General features: G+C 46.2%; 2 protein-coding genes across 6 annotated transcripts in view; both read left to right on the forward strand.

The window, feature by feature from the left end:
* The window catches only part of ACAP2 (ArfGAP with coiled-coil, ankyrin repeat and PH domains 2), a 66676-nt gene extending 56371 nt beyond the window's left edge, over positions 1-10305 (forward strand). For 2 of the 5 annotated variants that reach the window (XM_074593188.1, XM_074593189.1), the window contains 8 exons: positions 256-440; positions 765-869; positions 1250-1342; positions 2637-2824; positions 3162-3271; positions 4165-4275; positions 4522-4583; positions 9410-10305. In XM_074593188.1, coding sequence (XP_074449289.1) covers positions 256-440; positions 765-869; positions 1250-1342; positions 2637-2824; positions 3162-3271; positions 4165-4275; positions 4522-4583; positions 9410-9513 — 958 coding nt within the window. In that variant the 3' untranslated portion in view covers positions 9514-10305. Of the gene's footprint in view, positions 1-255; positions 441-764; positions 870-1249; positions 1343-2636; positions 2825-3161; positions 3272-4164; positions 4276-4521; positions 9193-9409 lie in introns of all 5 variants that reach the window. The other 3 variants (XM_074593190.1, XM_074593191.1, XR_012587753.1) reach the window with 2 other exon arrangements.
* A 151-nt stretch (positions 10306-10456) lies between these two features.
* The window catches only part of XXYLT1 (xyloside xylosyltransferase 1), a 39186-nt gene continuing 23114 nt past the window's right edge, over positions 10457-26528 (forward strand). Inside the window, exons 1-2 of the mRNA XM_074593192.1 lie at positions 10457-14708; positions 20656-20803. Coding sequence (XP_074449293.1) covers positions 14286-14708; positions 20656-20803 — 571 coding nt within the window. The 5' untranslated portion in view covers positions 10457-14285. The remainder of the gene's footprint in view (positions 14709-20655; positions 20804-26528) is intronic.

Below are 26528 nucleotides of genomic sequence, written 5' to 3' on the forward strand. Positions count from 1 at the left end.
TTTCTTCCACATACCACTTTCTAAAGAAAAAATACATATATGAACTTAAAATTACTTATGCAAAAGTTAATCAAGAATCCAGAAAGAGTTAGATGGCGTGCTCTTAGTCTTTCTGAAAACATGTCATAAGTGTGTCTTATGTGCAATGCAAACTACAGCTTTGATTACTGGCTTTAGTATGAAATGGATGTTCTTTTAATACATGAAAATACTAAAATATTAGCTTACTAACTCCAGGGATTTTGTATATGACAGGCAGGAGAGGGAGGCATACATCAGAGCAAAATATGTGGAAAGAAAGTTTGTAGAGAAAGAGCCTACGTCAGTATCTCTGCTTGAATCTGGAACAAAAGTTTTGCCTCAAAGTCAACAAGAGAAAAGGCACAGTGGCCCTGAAAAATCCCTTTTGGCAGGGGAACAAAGTGCGGCATCCCAAAAAGGTATTTACACACTTCTCTCCTTACACACGTTCTTTTTAAAGTGACATATTTTTGTATTAATTGATTTCCTGCTTCATGCAGAGAAATTGGAATTTGTCTTTGGGTCGTAGCCTAGTTCAGAAGGATAGGGGAGAAAAGACTTGTTCAGATGTGTGCATTTTTAGGTGGGGAAAATTTAGAGTGGGGATGCATATCATTCAGAAACATATTAACCACCTTCTTTCCTCCGTATTTTCATCCTTCTTAATTTTTCCAATAACGTTCTCTCCTGCCCTATCCCTTCCTTACTGCCTGCTTTGTGCTTTGCTAACTTGCATGTCCCAGCGGTTGCTGTAAGTAGCGACGAGGCGAGGCGAGAGTCTCTGTTCTGTCCTGATGAACTAGATTCACTCTTCTCCTACTTTGATACCTCTTCAAAACTACGTAGTAGTAAGTACTACAGCTATGGCGTGTTCAGTATTTGCACTAGTGATCCATTGTGTGTTGTGGCCATCTCCCTGCCTTTAATCCATTGTCTCCAGGCTACTGCATTGCTTAGTCTTTTCATGAAATAATTTAAGCTTTTTTACTTATCCTGATCTTTTCCTTTCTAATAACCTTTGACATTATTATTATAATAAATGTTATGGTTGCAATATGTGACTTCATATTTTTCTATGGATATGTTAAGAATTTTGAATAATTACTAGTCAATAAAAAAAATTCATGTATTCAGGACCAAGTATAAGAGCTTGCTTTATTATCATGGTATCTGTGAAGAGTAGGTAGCTTACAGTCTGCGTAGTAATTGCAGTTTCTCTCCAAAACAGTACCAAGCAGTGACAGTGGGATCCAGCAGAGTGCTGATGACAGCAGAGAACACCTTGCCTCTACTACATCAGCTAACAGTTTGTATGAACCAGGTGCGTTAGGCTTTGTACTTCAAGATGAAAATTTAATCACTACTTCTTGCTGGCATGCTGTTATGAGAGGTACAACTCATGTCTCTTCTGTCCTGGTGGGCTGAGGTATTTTTAACAAGGGTAATGATTGCTTGAGTGACCTTTCTCTCCTCCAGGCTTGGTAGCAAGTATGACATTGAATCCTTCTGAACGAGTTCAGAGAATTATGGTTTTTTCCAGTCAGATGATACTGAGCCAGAACTTTGTTTTTTAGCAGAGCGCGCAATGCTGCATTTTCATACAGACAAGTCTCCACAGAAATGCATAATCCTCTTTATAATAGTTAAATCCTTGGAGGTGGAATTCTAGTTAAGTCACAGAGAATAGGTTTTTATGTGTTATTTGAGCCTTATTGCTTAATTTTCCTGTTTTCTACTTAAATAGAACTAACCATGTCTTTAACCGTTACCTCCTCTTTACTCAAAATTTTTATAAATTGATTGATGAAATTATTTGCTGTCTAATATTAGTATCATGGGCTGACAGATGTATTGAGTACGGCTTGTCAAAATATCTGCAGTGTTTATTTATAAAGCAAACTTATTCTTCTATGTCAAAGCACTCTTCTGAGGTATGTTTTAAATCCAGTAGTTCACAGCTGTGATTTGTAGGCAAGCAGCATGTGGCTTGGATCCTTTCTTTGACTGCATTGTAGAAACATGATGCTGTAACTCATGAAAGCTTATGTAGAACAATGTCTTTATCTCCCAGACTTCACTCTTTGTAACTTTTATTGAGATGAAAAGAAAGATTATGCTTTAGTCCAAAAGATTATAGCCACAGTGAGTAGCTGGTAAATGACAATGGTATCTTGTAACAAAAATTAGGTCAGAACAGTATTAGCCTCATATTGAGGTGTATCAAGCCGTTGCAGATAAAGATGTGTGTGTATGACTGCATCTCTGCGGGAAATTAGTCTTATTCATATCTTGGAGTATAGGATGAAACACACTTCTAACCTGAAATAATTTCTTAGAAATTACGTGGAATGGGTAGATTGAAGGCTATTCACACGTGCCAGTAATGTGGAGAGAATGTTTTCTGGGCAGTAATAATTCTGTGAAGTGGCTGTGCCTGAATGCTGGAACAAGCCAAAGGCATCTGTGACTTCTCCTGACAGAATGGGGCAACAGTGCACAGCATTCTGCAAAACCTGAGCTACCTTGTGCCAGAGAAATTAACATTTTTGGTCAGAATTCCAAGAGGAATTATAAAAACAGGGGTTACAGATAAGAAGTTTTGTTTTTCTTTTCAGAAGGAGACAAGCAAGAGTCTTCTGTGTTTTGTGACTCCAAACAGCCTAGTCCAGGATTGCAGCTGTATCGAGCTGCCTTTGAGAAGAATCTTCCTGATATGGCAGAGGCATTGGCCCATGGAGCTGAAGTAAACTGGGTCAACGTAGAAGAAAACAAAGCAACACCACTCATTCAGGCAGTGCGAGGGGTACGTGATACACAGCACCGACTGATGGGGAGGAGGGGAAGGGGAATAATAGGGATATTTCTGTGTCACTGTTCCTTTTGAACTGCTTGCTTCACTGATGAATGATAATGGGATGCTGAAGCTGTCTTTACAATGTTCTCTCAAAGTAATTTCTGAATTATTTTTGTTCCTGTTAATGTTTTGTTTGGAATTATATAACCTACTAGCTTTTAAATTTGATATGGAAGCAGATCCCTCTTATTTCCTTTGCCATGTGACTCTGGTGAGAAGGCAGAAAGGGTTTGGCTCTTATTCTAGAGCTCTGGTGCTGAATTCTTTCTTTGCTTTCATTCTGTAGGGTTCATTGGTTACTTGTGAATTCTTGCTGCAGAATGGGGCCAACGTGAACATCAGGGACATGAAAGGAAGAGGGCCGCTGCACCACGCCACGGTTCTAGGACACACTGGGTAACTCACTGCTCCAGAATTTCTAAATGGCCAGCCTTTATTATAGATATTAATGTGAAGCTTCTTCATTTCCCCCAATATTCTGGCATTTTAATATATTTCAGGTGATCTAGGTTTTTCTTAAACTTCAGTGGTGAGAGGAAATAGCAATTTGAATTAGCAGTATCATCTGCTAGCAAAACACCTGTAAACACGCTTTTGTCCATTTTGTAAAAACATGTATTTAATAAGGCTTTGAAGAGCCCGAACTTCTGGTGATTTCTTAAGAAATATGATACAAATGAGAGAAATAGTGGTGTGTGCGGGCCAAGGCTTTTTCTGACTCATCCCACCTGTGTGTTGCACTGAGAGCACATCTCATTTCAAAATGTACCACATCACATCTTATGTTTTGGAATCGTGACTTCTAACTGAAACCCTGTACCCGCTCAGGTCAGATGAGGACATTATAATCTGGTTGGTGGTGCCCAACAATTATAATGGCAGAGAAAAATAAGATCAGCTTCTACTGGGTACATGAGGCACCTGTGAACAGTGTCCTTTCCTGTATTGATTTATCCTGCTCAGTGGGTCTTGCCTGTCGTGGTAAAAAGGATTAGGTTCCTGGTTCTATAACATAAGACAATACAGGAAGGTAGAGTCTTGCCTCTAAAGGGTTCGGCTTCTTGCTGCACTAGTGTGATTTGAGTTAAGCTATCTTTCTAATGTGGATTAACTCAAGGTTTTGCTTACTGCTGTCTTAATGTCTTAATTGTTCTAGATGAATAGTGCTGTTCTGATACGTTCAAGAGACTTCTGGCGATTTAAGCCAAATATGTTGCATCCAGCTTGAATTTACTTTTTTTTTTCTCTTATTGTTGTGAAAGTTATTCTTAAATGCTCTTTCTAAACAGACAAGTGTGTTTATTCCTAAAACGAGGAGCAAACCAGCATGCCACTGATGAAGATGGGAAAGATCCATTGAGTATAGCAGTAGAAGCTGCGAATGCAGATATTGTAACACTGTAAGTTTTATGTTCTGTTCTTGACTAGGTAACTAGGTTCTCCTATTCTGTTTCAAGTTTAAAATATAAGGAATGTCAAAATTCAGTTTACATAAAAACAGGGAGAGCAAAAGAAAAATCAGTGTGTGCACTATCCGTAGATGACCTCACTGATGTGAGGTTCAGGAGTGCATTGTAGGTCTTGAATTGCGGTCTTTTTTTAGTGCTTTAAAGATGACATTGTTCTTCTTGTTTCCGAAATTATAGGTTGCGTTTAGCACGAATGAATGAAGAAATGCGTGAATCGGAAGGACTCTATGGACAGCCAGGTCAATACTCTACTAATAACCATACTGAAATGCAGTACAAGAAGTGTATTCAGGAATTTATCAGTTTACAATTAGATTCTTAGGACCTGAAGAAAACTTAAGATAGATTCATACAGTAGTGGTTTTTATAAACAACTGACACGTGTTAAGGTTTCATTGAAATTCACTGGTGTGACTTTGTCAGATTATTTAGGGGAACTAAAAGGAGAGTGTTTAAAGTACATTGTTACAGTAGTGTATGTTACTACAACCATTACCAACCTGTTTTGCTGGTAGTTGTCCACAGTTTTCTCCTATTGATGTTCCATTGAAATTCACATAATGTTAGGATTTACCTGACATTATTTAATAGCAGCCTGGGTTGCTCGGAGGCAGTTGAGGAGTTCATCTTATTACAGGATACCATTCTCCTTCCTGTGGAATGGTCCTCTCTTTCTTTTTTTTTAAGAAAAAATGCTTGCACATCGATGTAAAAATGTACATCAAATACTTCAAAATAACTCCAGACAGAAATAGGAAAGTATTGTTTCCTCAAATTTTATTTTTAAATATTTTTATTTGTTAAGATACAAATAAGAAACAAAGCAGTCATTCTTAAGTATGTATTTTTGTATGCATAGTGTCTTACCATTTGAATGGGGGGGAAAAAAGGATTGGCAGATATTTGAGCCAACTGGTAAAAGAAAGTAACAAATTATATTTAATGAATATGTGCAACATTATTCTTGGGCACTCAGTCCCAATTTACACTATGTTCTGATGTGATATTTATGCAAGCCGTTTCTTCTATTATGGTATGCTTCCATAGGAATGTAACTTATTCTCATGCAAATATCAATAATGAAGGCACACTTGATTGTCAAGTTACACAGCTAAAACCCTGCCACTATTCCTGGCAGTAGTGAAAGGCAAACCTTATTTTTAAGGCTGAGTGCTGAGTACTCTTGGCTCACTCTGGTGAAGCCCTTATGTATTTTCCACTGATTCATAAGGATTGCGTGTGCTTATGTCTTTTACCAGATTGGGGCTGGAATATACTCAAGGGGCAACATTGAGTCCCATGTCAATATCCCAGATGAACTCTATTAAATAAACCAAATTTATTTATTTCCTAAAGTTTCTCCTTAGAATAGATGTTTTTCAAATTTATTTTTAAACAAATTTTCTAGGAAATTGAACAATACAAGTACTATAGACGCTCAGGCATTCAAATGCTTTCTTTGGCAGAGCAATAGATAATTTAAAAGTATATACTTGATTATGAGCTTAAATGAGTCAGACTTCCCCACTCAGAAAATGCAGCAGGTTACGAATATGAGAAGAGTCTATTGCCATCTTGAATGTAAAGCTGTTTTCTGGTATAATGCATAGTACTTCACTGACAGGCTGAAGGTAACAAATACTGAAGTATTTTTGAGTCTCCTCGTTTATTTTAAGAGGTAAAAATAATAACTCTGTTTCAAATAGTAAAATGCCTTTGTTTTAAGGGGGTAGGTATTTTGATTCAAAAGCTCTGTGTTAAATCATAAATCAATATTTTTAGGTCATTTAATGGACCTGTCATCCAAAAATTATTATAAACCAGAAAATCTCTTTCTATAGTTTGTACAAAAAGCCTTAGTTGATTACTGAACATTACAAATGTTTAGTAAAAGGTTTCATTCATAACAAATACAGGCACTACTTCCATGTAAATATGAATGTGTTTAAACTGGAGATGGGGGAGACTATTTTCCCTGACATCTTGTTTAAAATATTTTTTTAGACAGATTCTTCAATTAGGGAGGTGAGATAAAAAGCTGGCTAACTCTTTCTTTGAGAATATCTTCACCTTTTTTCAGTTTGTATTACAGTAGAATCTAGAGACTGCAGTTGATACAATCTGATCTAGATATTTCACAGATAGTGTCTGATCCTTGTGAGCAGGTAAGATTGACAATGGGAAGTAGAGCTGCCACAAGAGGTAGAGCTTGCCCAAAATCAGGGGGAGGGTATTGTTAGGGTAATTTTTTCTAAGTCCAGGCCACAGGCTGTAGCACAGTGTCCCAGCCCGGAGATCTTGCTGTTTCTTTGGATAGCATAGCTCTGCTTTCCTTGGCGCTTTATTTGCCGAAGTTTCTTTTAAAAGTTGAAGTATTTGAGTGTTTTAAATGTAAGTGTCTGCTAGACAGGTTGTGTAAATGTGTACGTGTAAGCACAAAACCTCTCTCTGCTGTCACAAGGTATGATACCTTTACGTGGTCGTAGAGGAGGCAGGTCTTTTTCACTGCATATACATGTTAAATTGTCTTGCACTGCCCTTATTTTAGAAATCCTCTTTTCCAAAATTATGATTCTAGAAGAAAATAAGGATTTTCAAGACAATTGTATGTTTGCTGGGAGCTACGTGAGGGTAAATATCGATGTATGAGTTTGCTGTCATCAGAGTAAAGCCAGCTGCCTTTTTCTGTGCTTCAGTAATGCAGTTGATAAACAGCTACTAACGTAGCTAATGGCACCAACATTTCTCATTTAAGTACACCCGGCTGGTTTGAGCTACAGACAGAATGTATATATTGCTTTGCAAGGTACCGTTGGTCTTCCAAAATATTCCTAGAATGGGAACTAGCTGAAATGAGCTTGTTCCACAAAAAGTTCATTTCTGGTGGTAGAAGCCATATGCACCATTGTACTGTTTCCTGTGTAATACTTGAGTGCTCATCTTCTGGTGCTACAGTATGTCTGCTCAATATTTGATATCGGTATTGCTACTTTTTCGTCCTGTCTTTTCTTGAATGTATGATGTGTGCCTTTTGAGTTACTCTGGTGTTAAATGGTAAAGCACTGTTATAGTATTTTTGTACATAAAACTTGCACTTTAGTGAAAACATTGCTTGGAAAGGGAATTTCCAGAATTCAATTTTAAAGTAGGATTTTAAAATAATTAAAGATTTACAGTATTAAGTATTTTAATGCAGCATACAGACTAAAGGGGCACTTTATTTTAGTCTATTTTTGTATGGGATATTTTTGTTACGTAATAGAGCCAAAACTAGAGCCACAATGTATCTTGCAAAAATAGCTTTTGTTTTTTTTCTTTCAAGTTCATTTGAAAGAACCAAAAATGGCAACTTGAACTATGGTAGTAGTTCACTGCTGGAACCCACTTCTGTATTAAAAGCATAATTGCTTTTATATACAAGCTTGATCCCGCTTTGTGCTCTATGTAGTCTTCTTTTGGTGAATGTTACAACTCCCTCCATTCTGTGCTTATCTCCAGTGCAAGCAGTTATTGGAAACTGTTAGAATAAAATATGTCCTGTGCCTGCTTCACCTCTAGAACATACTTGAAAGTAAATCTGAAAACCAAAAGGGAATTTCACTAAAACTAACTTTTCCCAGTAGAACAGTATTGAATGCGTTTATCTCTTAAAGTCTGGGAAGAATGTTGTCATTACATCTTTATATAAACCCACATGCCATGCATGTGAAATATTTCTGGAAGGTCAATAATAATTTCTGAAAGTGTTTTCAAGTGAATGCAGTCTCATCTCGGGGGGGGGGGAAATAGTAGTTCTGAATTGGAAATGTGCACTAAAAGATGGAAAAACAAAGCAGTGTAACCTTTCACTGTGGTACCAACTTTTAAACACATAAAAATCCTTTTTTAAACTGCCCTTTGGAAAAAAAGTGGTGGAGCAATACCTTTCTTCCACAATTATATTGGGGGGGGGGGGAAAAATCTTCCTGTTCAACATACACGACGAGAGAGACTTTGGGTCCATTTCTTTGTCATGCTGTCAATCAAGCCATCAGCAAGGAACAGTAGTGCTGGCATGTTGTCCTGCGTGGTCATCTGTGCTGGGAAGACAATGAAATTTGAATGGCTGCACAGTTCCTGACCGGACCAAATGGTTTATTTAATTCCCTTTAAAAGCAATAGGGTATGGTTAATGTTATAAAATGAAACCTGGACTCAAGGCCCAAAGTGCTGCAGCAGATAAAAGAATGTGAAAATGTCCATTTTAAGGTGGCAGAAGAATGCCTTGGCGAGGACTCAAGAAGTAATCATTCCTGAATGTGCGTTCCTGCGCAGACGGGGAGGGGGAGGGAAGACGGGCCTGGTGGGAATCACTGCTGTCCCTCATTTTTGCAGATGTACTAGTAGTCGGGTTGTGTTTAAGCACAAAGGGTAAAGATAAAAAAACAAATGAAAGATGTTTAAGGAAATTATCATCACTCTTCTAGGTAAAACTAAAAGGTGTAATGAATGTTCAGTAATGCGTGTAAACACTTATATTTGCTGCAGAAATAGACCAAAAGGATTTATGAACAATGATGTCTCTACTTAGGATTGCTTTTTTTATACTATTGCTTGCTGATTGTTTCTTTCATGGATCGTTTTGTCTGGCTGTAAGACTTCTGACCTCTGTTTCCAAGTAAATCTTTCTTTATGCTGATTCTGCTTTTCTGGAGAGAATCTTGGTTAGCACCTCCTTGCAAAAAGAAGGATTTTATTCTTCAATAGCTAATAAACATTTTTCTTTTTACATTGCTTTAAAATGCTTTCATTTTTCTTTTCTAACTCTGACCTTTCCTCTGTGTGGCTGCCCATGAGGTACTATTTCAGGTATAGTTTGGCTTTGTTTAATTTGCTTCTACAGAACGTGCATGCAAGTACACAGTCCCAAAGAGTTCACATCAGCATCATTCCATCTATAAGCAATCTTTATACATGAATAAGTGTTAAACGGTAATCGGTAGCACAGTAGGGCATTTGTGCAATAGTGGGTGATGTTAACTATCACAAATTGTTTAAAACTGTTTCCCTTTTCTTTTCTACCTAGGAGATGAAATTTATCAGGACATTTTTCGTGACTTTTCTCAAATGGCATCAAATAATCCAGAGAAGCTAAATCGTTTCCAGCAGTCAGATTCCCAGAAGTCTTAAGTGTCAAGAAGGAAAAGAACCTGATCTTTATAGTGCAAGTCTTTTTTTACTTCAACAGAATGAATTATATGCATTTTGTTAGATAGTTTGGATAAAATGACCACTCCAATGTAGCTTTAGATTGTGGTAGCTGGGGAAATGTATGAGTTGTTTTATGTTCTACAGTATGTATACCTCAGCAGATGAAGAAAATGTTTAAATAAAAATAAATGCCTGCTAGCTCAGTATAAACATAGTACCTGTTAGCAAGTACGAAGTTTGTCTGCAGTTCGTACATAAAGTTAGCAGGGCGTAGCTGTATGCGTTGCAGACTCTGGATGGCAGGATGGTCAGACCAGCTTTGCTATTTAGTGTCCCCTACTGTCATCTGTCTCCCTATTGCCATGAAGAATGTGCCTCTGACAAGAAGGTCTGGGTTGCATTTTCTGGGACTGATTGGAAGGGAAATTGGGTAATGACTTACTGAGTTGTCCTTCTATTTGTGGGCCTGTAACTTAACAGATTCTCCTACACTGACTCTGGTTAGAGGTAGGCTGTTAATAACAAGACATGGTAACTTCTGTTCTTTTTGCAAGCTCTTTCACAGTGGAAGTTTTAACACCAGGCTGGCCTTTATGCTAGTGACTGCGGGTCAGTCACAATAGGTGTATATCCTGGAGGACCAAACTTCTAAGAGCAGTCTATTTTCTTTTTTTTTTCCCTCTTAAATTAAACTTTCTGTGCAGCAAGTATACTTCTAAATGAGCATGTGGAACCTTTCATGAAAAATAAACTTAATCCTTCTGGACATGATGTGGGGTTTGTTTGTAGTATTTTGACATCAAAACTTGAAATTTGAGACATGAAAGTAAATATTGAGCCAATGGAGTTTTTGTAGAACAGTCGTATGAATGCTGTTTGTTAGCTTTTTGTGCTGTTCTCACTTACTAGCCCCTAGCTGAATATATAAAATCTTATATGTAATGCAGCCACCCTAAGTTTAGGGCAATGAATCCTTTATATCAGGAAGCGGTATCCTTTATATAATCTGCAGAGATGCGTTGTGTATACCTGTTGCCCAAACTAAGGGGTGCACAAGAAAACCTAGGAATTTCACTGCATGTTTTTGCAAAGTAACGGGTGACCATAGTCTCCAGCTGTATTCTGAGGGCAGCAGCACAGTTTGCTTTGTTTAATAGTGAGCTCCACTCTGCTGATGCGCATGTATAAGCGGTGTCTTGTAGATACGTGCTTATGTGTCAGGTTATTTAATACCTAGATAGTAATCACCTGAAGCCCTAAAGCAGCAGATGCAATTCTTTATCCTCTGTTTGTCTGACCTATGGACAACTTAAGGAGAATTTATGGTAACATAGTATCAATGTGACTTTTTAACAAGCCTAATAGGCATGGCATTATGCTAACCTGCTGTTTTAAATGAATTTAGGAAATAAACTGGCTTTTCTCCAAGCTGGCGAAGATAAGCAAAATCAGCTAAAAAATTTCTGTAAACTATGGTAAAATTAAACTTTCTGGCATGTTAAATTTGACTAAGGTATTTCAAATATTTATCATTTTGCATCGTGTATAATAATGCATAAAATCTGGATGATTATTGCTGCAAGCCTAATACTATTTTAGAAGAGTCCGATAGATTCTTTTTTCCAAGCAGAAGAATCTTACAAAACAGTTCTTGCTTTGTGAGTGCTCTAATTATGCTAGGAAGAGCGGATTCTGCCCATTTAAAAAGTGTGTTTAGTCTGAATAATAAGAAACTTAGGAGTATCACCTGTAAGCAGTAGTTCCTAGTAAGTTGTTTTTTAAATAGCTGTCTATGAAATGATAATATACTTCCTAGTCTGCAGTATTAAACAGCAGTGGATGTTTTAGTAGATCTTAGAGAAAGTAAAATTCCCAGTGTACAGATGGGACAATGTAAGATATGGCTATCTATAGTGTACACTTTAGACATAGGTTTTTCTAAAGAGTTATCTTTTACAACCTACTTGACAGGCATTATATAGTGTGATTGGCTGTAATGTAAAGCTACCTAAACCTTAATGGCATAATCCCTATCTCAGTCCATGCTGCTGGAAAAATGTCTGAGAGACTTATTTCGAATCTTGGCTGGGATTTTCCTTCCTAGCCATAAAAATCTCTGTGACAAATCTTGCAGGACAGCTTCCTGTAGACAATAAGTTTCTTTCCGGTAGCTCTGCAGATCCATTTGCTGCATTCCCGACTCTTCTGTCTGGAAAGAACTATCAGTCTGTTTATGCTAAAGGACTAATACCATACCTGATCGAGAGGTTGCATTACTCTTTTCAGGAGCTTTGAATGGTTCATGGAGCAGGTAAGTCACTTCTGATCCGGCAGCCTCGTTCCCAGTCCTTTTAGGTACGCTAGGATGTCCCGTGTCAGCTGCACTCAGTTAGAGCTTTTTTTCAGGTCAGGTGCAATACATGTGTTATATATGTGATGTGTTGCTCATCAGCAACAATGAATATGCCATTAAGCTGCATGAAATTCATAGAGGGCTTAGTCCTACCAAACACTGGCAGGCTCAGTGCTCCAGGGCCTCTAACTCAAAGGATTCATCCCTCGGTAATACACAGCATGATTAGTATTCTGAATATCTGGATTTCCATATCTAACTCGAGTGCTGATCTTCTGCTCAGTAATAATAAGAAAATTCGATTTTTATTATAATATGAACTTGAATTAACTAGAATAAGACAGTAAGGCTCCATTGTGGGTTAACATCTTGTACTCTTAACCAGATAACAGAAAGCTTCAGTTCCAGTTCACGTGTCTGTATAGGTATGAAGTATAATAGGTCTTAGTTGGTGAGGTACAAAACAGTAGATTACTAACACAGTTTAAAATCAGCTTTCACGTGGATTTTTAGTCATTTACTAGATAGCCCATTTAAAGATTTCATAATATTTTTCCTAGCCAGAGTTAGATCATGTGTTCCAAAGGTGTCTTGGAAGGACAAATGTTGAGGAGCTCAACTTATGTTCTAATGCATCATGACTTCAGAGGTAGAATTTACTTACATTGCATGTTGTTTAAAATGATGTCTGTGGTGTTTCCTTAGTGGTCTGTATTGTTTTGATTGTTCATAAGGTTTAATCTTTTATGTTAATGTCAGTACAGTGCATATAAACTTAAATTTTTGAATTATCATACTGAATCATGCCACTGAATTATATTAGACGTGCTGGAATTTGTTCCTGTAAATTTGGGTGAAGGCGGGGCGGTAGATGGTGGAAGTCTGTCTTTGCTTTCACAAGCTGCACGTATTGCAGTCTGACCGCGTGTTTCGTTTGTTCATTAGTACATTGTAGACTTCAGCCTCCTTACCAATTAGGACCTCATCTGAGAACTCCCTGAAATCGGTGGCAGCCTTTACACTGATTTCAGAAGCTTTGGATTGTATCCTTCCTGGCTTCTAACGGTAGTGTGTTTAAAGGATCCTGTAATAATACTGCATTTTTCTCTCTGGGGTTTTATATTTTACCTGTTTATATACTCAGCTGAAATAGTTTTAGAAAATGCAACCAGACCTTCCAACTGCTGTCAGGAAATCGCCATATAAGAGGAAGTTTCACCTGTATTGCAGGATGACATCAGTACACACACATTGTCCAAATTATTAGAATTCTCCTTGATGGAGCAAAAACTTTGTAGCACTAATGAAAAAAGGTGAGAAGTAGAATAAGTTTAGGATTGGCTGTGATGTTTCCAGGACTCTGGTGCTTCTCTGCAGCCATCTGTTTTAAAGTGTGGATGTTAACTCTGCGTTTTGATCATGAGAATCTCAAATGACACAGTGAATATAAAAGGACTGTTTCATAGAACTACAAACAGTGTGTAAGTACCAAGGATGTAGTATTTTTACACTGTCAAAAGGACTGAGCTGTTTATTCTGAATATCTGATACATAAAGTATTTTGAGAATCAGTTTTGCAAACTACCATCTCTGCCCATTCACAGATGGACACTTTTTCACAAGTTAGAGTTTATGCCACTTGTTCGTGCACCCTAGTAGCCAAAATGTCTTGCTCCCTTGCACAAAAGCACATTTTTAAAGCGGGGACAGCTTCAGAAAGGCAGTACTGGGGAAAAGGATGACTGTACCACTTTGGTATATCGCCTTTCATACACTTGCTTTATCTTTCTGCATACAGTATTTTCTTGTTTCTCTTCCCATGGAAGGAGATGATAGAGGAGGAAAAAATCCCGCTCACTTTTCTGTTAGGATTCGATTTTCCATGTTTTGATAGAAATCACTGAGAAATTATAATTTCCTCAAGCAGAGAGGTTACTCTGTCTGAAATAATGATCTGTTTGTTTTTTGGTTTTTGTTTTTTTGGTTTTTTTTTTTAATCTACGTGTCCTCTGTACTTGGTGTTTTTAGGCATTCCAGCAGTAAAATGCTCCTGTGAACCCTTCCCCCTTAAGATATAACTGTAAAGAATGTATAACCAGCCCTAGTTCGCATTTAATAAGTCTGTAGACTTTGTATCCAAAACTTGAATGTAGTTTTCTGTAGCTTGCCATTGTAAATGAGAGAAACTCATTATTACCTTTGTAGTTAATCGACTGTACATGCTGTAAGGATTGTAAATACTGTACTTGATTAAACCTTTGTATGCTCTCAGCCGCCTCTGTCTGTGGGGCGGGCTGAGGGAGGGGGGGCCGCCCCCCGACATGGCGGCCGCCCCGCCCCCGACATGGCGGCGGGCTGAGGGGGCGGCCCTTGACATGGCGGCCGGCCCGCCTGCGGCATGGCGGCGCTGGGCCGCGCGGGCCGGGGCTGGGCGCGCTCCCAGCCCTGCGCCCTGGCGCTGGCCGCCGCCTTGGCCGTCTGCGCCTTCTACTACCTGGGCGGCGGCGGCGAGACCTTCTCCAGCGCCACACGCCGCCTCCGCGCCACGCCGCCCGCCCCGGCGCACCGCCACCCCCAGCACGGCGGCGGGGAGGCGGCGGCGGGGGGCCGCGACATGCACCTCCTGCTGATGTTCACTAAGGCCGAGCGGAGCCCGGCGCTGCGCGGCAAGGCGCAGGTGGCCCTGCGCTCCCTGCTGCGGCACGGGCGGCTGGGCGGCGGCGACGCGCTGCACCTCCACCTGGTCACCGAGGGCGCCAGCAGGGACATCGGCCTGGGCCTGCTGCGGGACCTGCTGCGCGGAGCCGCCTTCCGGCACCAGGTGCGGGGCGGCGGGGGGCGGCGGGGCCTGCCCGTGGGGAGCCCAGCGCCGCCGTACCGGGATCCCGGCCTCGGCCGTCGGGATCCTTCGGCTGGTGGGCGCACCCCGGACAGAGCGTCGTCTGGGGCCTCGCCAGGCCTTATGGAGGGAGCCTGCCCCCAAGACAAAGGGGGCGGCAGCCTAGGGGAAAGAAACTTTCTCCACTGACGGCCCACGTCCAGCTCCTGACAGGAGGGTGTTTCCTTCCCATCTCTGCAGGAGAAGGCTGCATCTCTCCCCAGTTTCATGAATCCTGTGAATCAGGGCTTGTTCTGTGTGAGCCCAGACCCCCTGGCCTGTGGGGAGGTGTCCTGGTGTGATGGTCTCAGCTGCGCGGCCTGGGAACCCCTCCGGGAAACCACTTCTGCTGGAGAGGAGCAGCTGCTCTGGGCAGTGCAGCTCCTCTTCCAGAGACCCTGTTGTTGGCCGTGGTTCAGCGTCCCAGCACAAGGACCACATCTGCTTGTGCGTAGATGGCTTCCCAAGGGGTCCTGCGGGACTGGGATCAGAAAAGGCTGTCACCCTGCTGCTGGTGGCTCTTGAGAAAGGGATTGGAGAGCCTGCAAAGGTCGGAGTGCTTCCATGTGCGAATGTTCATCCTGCTACCTGCCAGAGAAACGGTTCTGCCTCCCAAAAACGTGGTCAGTGCAGTCCGTGCAAAGGCAGGCTTTTCTTCACGTTAAACAGGTGTCTGAAAACTGGAGGAATGCTAAGTTCAGAGACCCCAGGTAACTTGCCTCTTCTGTCCTGAGGCGCTGCTGCAGAGTATTGCTTGGAAGCGACCTCTGCTCCTCCTGTAACTTCTCATCTCTCGTCTTTCAGGTATTTAATATTAGCTGAACTCTGCTGGGGTGTAACCTTAACGTCCTTCGTACCTCTCCTTTTTCTTAAACAGCACTCTGCTAGTGCTGGTGCTCAGTCGGGTCACGTGTTGTGGTGGGCAACCTCCTCACTGCGCCGCAGTGCTCGGCACTCTGGAGGGGTTGTGCACCTTCAGGAGCGTTCCCCGTGCCGCACGAGGGTGCAGTGCGACAGCCTAGCTCAGGTTTGTTGCATTGTGTCCCCCTGGAGTGGGAGGACCCCCAAGCCACCATGGCACGCAGATCCCTTGCAGACAGACACCCTTCGTTGCGTGTGGCTGCCTTGCTGCCATCTGCTCTTCTCAGAACCCGAATTCCTCTGCGGGCCGCCTTGCCAGCGTTGCTGCTCCCAGGGGACACGGGCTCACGAGTGGAGTGGTGCGGGAGGTGGGGACACGCAGCGATGTGTGTTGTGGCATGGGCCTTTGTAGGTGCTTGTGGACTCACAGTAAAGCCTGGCTCACAGCTCGGTGAGGAGATCTTGCACCAGAACTGATCTCTTGGGTGTAAGCGAATAGCGTGGTCTGGAAGGCTCAGGTGAGATCTCACTGGGATCTCCTCGGTGGGTTGGCTTCTTCCCTCTCTCCTGGCAGCGCCTGATGTATCCTGGTTTCGTTAGCTAGCCCGTGCTTGGCACTATGCTTCTCACCTATCCACTTACCTGTTCTCAGGTAGAGTTCCTAGTACAGAGCAGAGGCCGTAGGCTGCTTCTCAAGCATAGGGTCTTGCCCCTAATACTGTGCCAGTTTCTGCTAGGCCAGCAGGTGACAGCATCTCTTTATTCTTGCTGTAGCCTACCCCATTCCTCCTCTTTATCAGCAGGAAACATCACCCTAACTCGGATCTTTGGTGCTGCTAAGATGTTGAAGGTGGTTGATCCTGATGCTCAGGTGGTTCCAGCAGTGACCTGGCTCCATCCTGAGACCCCTCCTTTCCTGGTTCTCTTGGTGTCCCCAGAACACCCTCCTGGTTCTTACGCTCTTTTCCTAGAGCAGGCCCAAAGATGAGGCTTGATAAAGTGCTCAGAGGGCAGCTTGAGCTGCAGGATTGATTAAAAACCCTGAACTTTGCATTTTCTTCATGAGGGTGTGATTCGGGCTCTGGTTTTGGAGCTGTTCTTGCCCTCCCCTCCCAGCAGAGCTGGGATCAGTTGGGTCCTCTGTTAGTGAAGCCCAGGAATCAGATCTGGATCCCATCCCCAGTGGAAGGTGATGGGCCAGCTCTTGTCTCTCCCTAAGCAAAGTCATGAACTTCTGAAATCTGAAGGGTGAAGCAGCCGGCTGCAGTGTGCCAGGGCAGGACACGGAGGGTGGGAGCAGAGGGGCTTTGGGATGCACCACAGTGGGGTGCATGGGAGCAGCTTGGGCGCAGCAGCCCTTCTGGCTGTGCAGGGCAGGGCAGAGCTGGGCTGTCCCACTCACGGGGCAGTTCTGACGTGGCATCACCGTGCCTGTACAGATGTGTCCCAGATGCGGAGCTGGGAGTGCAGCATGCTGATGGCGAGCGGCAGATGGAGCTGGTGCTCTGCGATGCGCTGTGTGGCTTTTTTGGCGTGGGGATCAGGGAGGACGGAGGAAATTGGCCGGGAAGCATCCGTGTCGGAGGAAGGACTTGCCGCGCGCCGGCACCCAGCCAGGACCTGGCCTTCCTGCTTGTCCTCCAAGCCCTGGCTTGTGGAGGTTCTGCTGGGCTTTCACCAGGGCTTTATGCCCGCAGTTGGTGAGAGCGTGTCCTGTCCTGTGGGTTGCAGGGTGATCTCTGTCTGCAGCCTCTCCTGCTTCCTGGCAAGCGGGAAGTGCTCGGGAACGAGCCTGGGCATGTCTCAGCAGCCAATATTCTGCTTACAAAAAGCCCTGACTCGCCCCGTTTCCTGCAACTCTGGGCTGCGCGCTCTGACTCTCGGTGCTGATTCATATCGCTTATTTATTCCGTTCCCCTCCGAGAATAAAATTAACTGCGCGCCCTGCTCGTTGCTCTTCCTGGTTGCTTGTTTAGATCAGCCCCGTGAAGGATGCTGCCAAATGGGGGTCTGGTGCTGTGGGAGGACATGCTGGGGTGAAGGTAACTGAGCTGCCGTCACCCCGCGCATACAAGAGAGCTGCAAAGATACTCCGAATGAGGAGGAGGGAAAGTTAAGGAGAAATGAAACGTGGGTTGTTTTTTCCTAGTGAATCAATTGGAAGGGTCTTTTCTCAGTGCGGGATGTGTGTTTATAAAACTGTGCTTGCACAGGAAACCCCTAGAACTTACTTTTCTTAACGTCCTCAGCAAATGTGGTCAGATTTAGCTACAGGGATTTACTGAAAGCTGCTACACAAATAAATAACGAAGTATAAAATTAGCAGCAGATCAGCAAGCTGTGCTAAAGTCAGCAGTGTGGCGAGGAGAAGCCCTCGCAGTCCTGGAAGGGCTGGCCGGCCTGTGGCTGCGGAAGGAAGATTGAGCTGCTGAGGAGTTTGCTTTGCAGAAGTGCCTAACCAAAGGGTGGGCAAAAGACACAAATTTTCCTATTTTCTTTGGCAGGGGAGGGAAGGCAGATGATGCTGTGTCTGGAGTTTCAGGAGTATTTTTCCCATGATTTTTGTCCACTGGTGCTTGGCTCATTTCAGAGGTGGCTGGAATTGGTTTGACTTTTTTTCCCCCCTGCTCAGCTGTTTCTTATGTGCTGTGCAGACCTCAGGCTGCCTTTGCTGGATGCAGGAGGGTGGTTACAGGTGCTGTATTTCTCCTCCCTGCTTTTCCAGTCTGACCAGACCCCAGCGTTGCCCCTACCGAGCTGGGCTGGGAGCAGAGCATCGTGCATCTCGGTGGTGGTGGTACTGGTAGTGCTCAGCTCCACACACTTTGCACCTGCAGAGTGGTGGTGTTTTGCTGTGTGTGGTCACCTGGGATCACTGCTGGCAGCAGCACTTGGTGCTGCCGATGTGCTCCCCGCCGCTGTGCCGATCTCCCGCCTGTTCCTGCAGCGCTGCTGGTGACAACTGTGATGGTGAAGCTGCTCCTGCAGCTTGGCAGGGCCCGGGGCGAGATGCTGCCCTAAAAGGTACCGGTTACGGAGTTTCCTCCCCTGCGGTGTCTTGGGGAATACGCTGTGCTATCCAAAGCCAGGTGTGGCTGCTGATGACCTCTCCCAATGCACTTTCCTGGTACGTGTTGTTCTGTGTTTTTCCTGCCGTCCTCCTGCAGGGGCTTGGCCCCGAGCCCAGCAGCCAGGACGGCAGCAGCGTGGCCGCCCTGCCGAGGGACATGCTGGCCGTGGAGCCTGCACGAGGGCTCTCATACAGCGCCCGGCTGACAGCGAGGGCCAGTGGCTGAGGGTGGGTGTTTGGGATGCCCTCCCCAGGAGGGGGACTCTGCTGTGACTGTCCTCCAGCAGTACCCCGTCGTGGGTTTGGCTGTTGTGCCTGGGGTCAGGATGAACCTATCACCTTACCTTGTTTGGCATACTGAGAGTCCCGCGAGTGGCTCCCCGCCTCCAGCAAGCTGTGCTCTGACACAAGAGCACTTTGATCTGAGTAACGTTTTCTGCAAGAAAGTGCAGGAGGAAGAAGCCTTGGACCACTCGCTGTCTCTGTGCCAGCCTCGCTGGGCATCAAAGCAGCCCCTTAGAGGGGGCATCCCATAGAGAAGGCAGCCATTGCACCAGCTCAGGCTCCAAAGCCGCCTTTCCCTCTGAAACACTTGACTTGGTTTAGATTTTAAAAAAGCAAATGCTGTATCTTGTATGTTTAGGTGTGTGGTGCAGGGCTTCTTGCTCTTAAGCAGATGAAGTTTTCGTAGGAAAAAGGAGTGAACATAGAACCATTGAATAATTTAGTTTGGAAGGGACCTGTGGAGTTTGTGGGATTGAGTTCCTGCTGAAGGCTTGTGGAAGTGTCTCTGTATCCCTCAAACAAGGGGTATAGTCTCCCCTTTCCAAAATTCACATACTGCTGCAAAGTTGTGTCCTCGCTGGCCTTCAGTTCCTGCTGTGCTCTTCCTGCTTTCCCTGGCCTGAAGAAGGCGGCGTGACCTCGAGTCTCCACACTCGAGTTCCTGCACTCCCCCTTATCCGCACTGGGGTCGTGTCCCTTGTCTCTCTTAATTACCCTGAAAATCCCTCCTGTTATCTTGCATGATTCAGTGATCTGCATCCTTCTGTGTGTGTAACGAGCATCAGGCTGCATGAAAGTTCCTGTTTGTCAGACTTTGACCAAAATTAATTGTAAGCTTGTGAAGTTTCAGTAACTGACGAGGTACATTTGCAGTTGCTTCTGTTTCTGGCCCATAGCAAGGACCTGCGCAGGCGTCCCAGGGATGGTGTTGCTGTAGGGCTGAGGATTTCAGAGCATTCCTGTCTGAGCACGAGCAAAAGTCCAGCACAAGCAGGCTGAGATCCCTCTAGAGAAGATGCTCGGCTGTGCTTTAACTCCTAATATTTGGATTTTTGTCAGTGTGCTGTGGCCCATCCTCCCTTTCTCCCTCCAGCCCCGGCGGGACGTGCTGCAGAGCTCGCCTGCATGCAGGGCTGAGGTTCAGGAAATCCGGGCTGCGTCCCTGGCGCTGTGGCAGCCTGCCTTTGCAGCAGGGAGCAAGTCTTGGTCCTCAGGGTAAGTGACGTGGTCTGGCTTGCCTCAGAACGGCAGGATGCCAGAGCCCAGAGCGAACCATCACCTCTTCTGATGGACTCCATATGGGAGACCAGATAAGTGGTTGCATTAGGCAGTGGGAACAGACCAGAAAAAAAAAACAAAAAACAAAACCCCCACTATTGAACAGCCGTGATTGTATGAGTGGATTTGAGTCTCTCTGAGTCCGTCTCACTTTTATGAAATGGTTGTAAAAATCCTTCCCTCCTTTCCCTGATGCCTTAGCTGGCTTTCACCCTGTGGTGGTAGTGCAGGGGCCAGGGCAATTGGGCCCCTTTGTGCAGCTGAGGTGCCACCAGCAGTGTTCATGCTTTAACAACCCCTCCCGGCCCTGTGCCGGGGCAGGCTGAGCAAAGGCTGTCAGCGCTGGGCCAGTCCCCAGAGGTGGCTGCTGAGTGGTGTTTCTGGTGTCTCTCCTAGGTAATAGTCCATGATGTGAACGAGCTGACAGAAAAGCTGTTTCCAATCGTTGAAGCGATGCAGAAGCACTTCAGCGCCGGATCGGGGACCTACTACAGCGACTCAATCTTCTTCTTGTCGGTTGCAATGCATCGCATCATGCCCAAAGGTAAGCCTCCACTGAGCTGCCGCAGCGGCTGCCTCTAGGAGCACAGCCTCTCTTTTTCGTCTGCACAGAGATGTTACCCAGTGCTATTGGAAATGCAAAGAAAGTTAATAAACTTCTGGGGTGGGCTCCTGGGGTTCTGCTCCTTCCTGCAGAGTGATGGACCCTTCGGTCCAAGACTGCCCACATCCAGGTCTCCACTGGCGTGAGTGGTGGGAGGTTATTCATGTTGCATGGCAGCTGGCCCTGCCGCCGTGCCCTGAGATGGTAGGAGAGGAGAGACAGGAGCAAGCGTGCTTGCCCTGTGTGTGCTTACGGCCCCCTTCCCCGTGGGCGTCAGCAGAAAGAGGTGCCGCATGCTAGTGGTGTGGCTGTGTGCTAGCAAGCGTCAGCAGAGAGCGGTTGTCGAGCCTTTCCTCTTGGCTTCGGTGAGCTCTTGGAAAGCTTTGCTGATTAGCGGCCACCGATCGCTTAAGTTTCCTTATTGTGCCTTCGCTCTGCTGTTATCGAGTGCGGGAACAACAATAAATCTGCAGGAAAACAAGGCAGCTGGCAGAAGGGGCTTGACTCAGTTGATGCTGTGTTTTCCTTCCCCAGCTGCACGTGGGTGCTTCTCCTGGGACTGGTGTGCTCTCTAGCCTTGGACTGGACGCACGAGGAGGGTGTTGCATCCCTGGGCGCCAAACCCCTTCCCTGGAGCTCCCCCAGCCCTGCCTGTCCCTTCCTGGTGCTGGCCCTTGGCTCTCCCTGCTGGCTGCCCCGCTGGCCTGGCACATTGGTGAGGGAAGCATCCTCTCCTGGGCCAGCCGCTGGCCATGTGAGCTCCTTGTGCCAGGGCAGGGTGTGGGTGACAGTGGTGCCAGGGAGCCCCTGGGGGAGGTGACCAGCCTCTTGAAGCTGCCTGTGGATGGCACACGGTGGTGGCCCGTTCCCACATGTGTGTGTTGCTGAAATAGCTGTTCCCATGGGTAGCACCACCGGCACCAGCAGCTTCCTCAGCATCTGGAGCCTCTGCCCAGCCATAATATTCCCTGCAGATTTTCTGCAATCGATCTCAGGCACAGTCTTGCTCTTGCTGGGATGTGGGCGCATGAGACTCCCCAGTGCCCCTGCTGAGCCCTGTCCCATTTTGGCTCTGCCGAGTAGCTCCTGCCTCTGCACTGGTTCGTGAGGCTTCCTCTGGACATGCCCCTGTCTGGGGGCCACAACCATCCCATGTTAGCTCATTAAGCATTTGGGCCATGGCTAATTTGTGCAAGCAAGCATTAGGGAAGAGCAGGCAGGGAGGTAGCCTGCTTCATCCTCCCCAGGGGCTGTGGGGCAAGGCAGCCCGAGGGTCCCATCCAACCCCTGCTCTGTGGTCTCCAGTGAATGTGCTGTACTTGGTCTCCATTAGACTTGGGTAGGTTTTTTTTTTCTGTCTGGTGATGTCTGCATTGCAACTGCTTTGAAGTACGCTGAATACAAACGACAGTATTAATGCTGGCTAATTCACTCCTCCCGATTCCCTACCCTGTCTTTAACTGTGTGCTAAAGATATCCATGTCGTGCCGCCTGCCAGCAAGAAGCTGCTCAGTCTGAAATGCCTTTTCTCAGTTCGTCAACCTGTGAGTTGTCTCATCTCTTGGAAAGCTTGTTTGCTCTCCCTCAGCCTGACGAGGCTTTCAATGGTCTGTTCGGGGCACAGGATGTTTAAAGAGGCATTTTTACAGTTTCACGAGCTTAGTTTTTGTTTCAGAAGCTGCTAGTAAAGCTGATTTATATTTCCCTTGCAAGGGAGGTCATGTTTACTGTGCTGGGTGCCTGGTGATTTATAGGGCTTGCGGGGCTCCCCGGCCCCTTCCCTGTTTCCCGATGTGCAGCTGGCACCAGGCAGGAGGCATCAGGGAAGGCTGCAGCTCTGCTATCCACTTCCAGGCTTGCAGGTGGCGAGGGAATGGCACCGGGCTTCTGCCGCTGTCCTGGCTCTGACAAACCAGCCTCTACCAGCATGAAGAAGCTACTTTGCTAAGGTGAAAGGACTAAGCCCTCCCTTTCAGGCAGCGTTAGCGTTTTTCCTGTTGCATTTCTGTGCCATTTCACCTGTCCCAAAGACTGCATCTTTTTGTGCACCTTTGCAGGCACATCTGGCTCCATAGTGTTAGCGCCCTTTTATTGTGGAAGCCAGATTTGCTTGGAAGATTAAGCATCCTTCAGCAGAAATGAAGGCCCAGATCTGAATATTAAGCTCTCTTGTGTATTTGTTAGCACTTGTGTTAGCTGGTCTGTAGGTTTTTTTCAATAGCTAGCAACCTTTGCATTGAAGTTGCCTGGCTTTAGTTTCCCAAATTTATCGCTTTTTGAAGGGAGGCGTTTCTGTAGTGTCATGACTTAGTGATTTGTTTGGAGCCTTAGGGTTGTGACGCTGCACTGACTTCACAGACTGATGGCACTCAAAACTGAACGCCAAGGGTTGGTTTGTTGCGGTTTTTTTAAATACTTTTGTGGAACATGTGCTGGCTGCGTGCATATTGCACTGAGAATAAATGGGTTTTGCCAATCAGCCACTCTGTATTTCACTGCTGCTTGGGATACTTGCCCAAAAAACTTCAGATCTAAAACCTGCAGCTGCCAAACTATAATATAACAGCTTCTTAGCTGGTGTAAATCATGGAACTCTCTTGCCTTAAATGTCTTACATCAGTGGAGTTAATCTGATTTAAACCAGCTGGGGACTTGGTATGCAGCGTGCAGAAGTGCAGACTGCATAACTCTTGTCTGTGCTTGAGGCTCATAAATCCTATTTTAATGCAGTGTGGCCGGGCCTGAGGAGCTGGAGGAGGGCTTGATGCATCGCAATGGTTTTGCGAGGGAGAAGTGATGGGAAAGTTACACAGAGAGAGGACAAGCAGAGTTCAGGCTTGGGAGGAGCTGCCAGGATGAGGACGATGCCAGCATGAAATCGTCTTGGGACTTGCAGAGCAGCGCGAGGAGGAGGAAGGACGACAAGGACTTGGACCTTTTTACTTTCCTTTTCAGTATGCCCATCCAGAGGTGGCCTCTCACTTCCCAACTGGCTTCCATCCCTCTAATCACTTGTCATTTTAGTTGTGTAACTTAAAGAGGACCTGGCAAGCTTTTTATCACCCTCCTAATGGACTCATGAAGGAGTAGTGACTGGGCAGGTCTGCCTGGCAGACAAGATCACAAAACGGACTCCTGGTGCCGCGGACGAGGGGAGGAAGAGTGGGGGTGCCAGAGGGGCAGCCTGGGGAAGCTGTGGGCTCCCCAGGGAATTCTTGGCCCCCATCCTCAGCTCAAGTCAGGTAGTTTTCAGGGGGAATTAGTTTAGCAACTGGGTGTCCTCAGCAGCTGGTGGGCTGAGGGAGAGTCGTTCAACTGTGTGTGGTCGTGGGAAGCACGGCTGGCTGTTGCAGGTGAGTGAGCAGCACTGTGTCCGGGGAAGCAGCTGCCGGCAAGGAGCCGTGCCATCGGCTTCGTAGCGGGTGTCTGGACTTGACATCTGTGACACACTGGGATCAAACGGGAGGTCCAGTGGTTTCCCTGGCCTCAGACTCTGAATGGAGCCATTTTTCCAGCTCATTATCAACGGCTGTAGTGATTATTAAGCGTAGACCAGATTATAATGATGTTTGTCCAAGCTGCCTGTTAATGACCAAGCCCCTTGAGGTTTGGTGCTGCTTGCAGCAGGCTCCAGCTGCTGTCTCCAGCGTGGTCTCCCAGGAAACTGATATCAGCCTTAGCCTGCCCTGGGAGTCCCGGCCTGGAGACAGCGAACTCTGTGAGCATCAGCTTACGCCTTTCCCACCGAGCGGAGATGGAGGGAGGGCAAAGGCCAGGGAGGAGACGTGTCGGAGCGAGCGCTGAGCTGCGCTGCCTTCTCAGGGCACCCGGAGCGCTCCTGCTGCTGGCTGGGGAGGTGGAGAGCCTGGGAAACGGGGGAACGGGTGAAGCGCAGGTATGAGGAAAGTTGCCTTTTTGCTGGAACAGCGCCTTGACAAGTAGCTGTCTTCTGCTACCGCGCTTCTGTAAGAGCAAGCAGGCAGCATCCTGAGAATCATGATCTATTGCATTTGGGAAAACAGGAATTTGTAGGCAGGCATGCGTGCGTGAGGGTTTGCCACTGCGGCTGCAGTGTTCAAATCCGTAATGTGGGGTTGCTCGGGTCGGGCTCTGTTTGTGCCAGGTGACTGCACGCAATGTTTCCCCTTGACAGCACCTGTGTGCAGTGAGTTATGGTGCATTAATCCTGTGTCACACCGTGAAAAAATAAATGTGCATCAGAGGTCTGTAAGGTGGAGCCCAGCAGAGGGAGATGGGGGAGCACCACCTCCTCGTCTTCCTTCTGTCAGCTACGGAGCAATTCCTGGTGCAGCTACCCACAAAATTCAGCGACTTACATTGTAATAAATGAGCATTTTGAGAGTGGTGTGTCACTCCTCATCCTTTCCTGGCTGGCTGAATGTTGCCGTTGTCACTGAGCCCCACCACACTGGGGTACGCCGGGGTGCAGTGGGCTCGGAGGGTGCTGGGAGGAAAACACCCGTGTCCCAGATGCTCCAGGCCCGATCATGCGTTATTGAAGTGGAGATGTTGTGAAGAGGCACAGAAAATTGGGGTCTGCGGTGGAGTCGTGGGAGATGGCCCCAGAGCCGCATGCTCCCAAGCCACATTTCCCCTGGGATACTGCAATAGCTGAAGGGTTTGTTTTCTGGCAAAAATGTTTCCATCTTTACAGGGGTGGAGGGAGCGTTAATAGTTTCTGATGTTCTCTCATAACCTCCCTCCCTGCTTCACGCTGCAGACACGTGAAAAACAGCCAGATTCCTTCCCCAGCCTGTCTCTGGGCTGCGCTCACTCATGTCAGATCCTGCGAGGAGAAGAGAGGAGTCTGGAGTGATGGATTTGTGAGCAATAGGGAGAGCGGTGCCAGCCATTGTTCCCTGCTGGGGCAAGCCTGTTGTGCCATAGGAGTTGTTTTCATGGTGCTTTTTGGGAGCAGGCAACAGCAGACCTCTAAATAAGCCCACCCCAGGTAAATGCTGGAGGCTGTGGCCTTGTAGGGTGGTCCTCACCTGCTGAAATGAGATGCTAACCCTGGCCAGCTGCCTGCAGGACGTGCCCCTCCTGGCAGGAGAGCCCGTTGGCCCCCGCCCTGCTGTGGAGGAGCCCGGAAAGGGCTGCTGCCATGAGGGGGATGCGGATGCTGCTCAGCAGGTGCCCAGCAGACCCCAGGAGCTTTGGCACGGCAGAGGCCACTTCCCCACGGCACTGCCGCCATTGGGGGCCAGCGTGACCCGCAGCCCTGGGGGTGGTGTCGCTTCTCATCGTTTCCGCTGGCCGCCCCTTGCTGCAGTGCCACCATCGATTATTTTTGGATGTCCTAGATCTGTCAGGCCGGGGCAGGCATGTGTGGCTGTTTTTCCCCCTCCCCACAGAGTGGCGGGGTCTTGGCACCCAGTGCTGCAGTGGGTGCTGCCCTCCTCCCTCCCCAGCCAGCCCCGCTCCTCCATCCCCAAAGGGTGGAAGCTGCTGGGGGTCACCCAGCGCTGATGCCGGGGCTGCTCTCCCCCACAGCCTTGCTCCCTGCTCTGCTGTAGCTCGTTAGAGCTTAGCAAGAAGAAATAAGGACAAAATTTGCCTGCAGCCCCGCAGCTCCTTCTCCCACCATGTGCAGTTAATCGGGACGTGAACTCATCTACCTTAATGCATGTATTTTCCTGTATCT

The sequence above is a fragment of the Larus michahellis genome, chromosome 6 (assembly GCF_964199755.1).
Source record: "Larus michahellis chromosome 6, bLarMic1.1, whole genome shotgun sequence".
In the NCBI taxonomy this organism is placed as follows: domain Eukaryota; kingdom Metazoa; phylum Chordata; class Aves; order Charadriiformes; family Laridae; genus Larus; species Larus michahellis.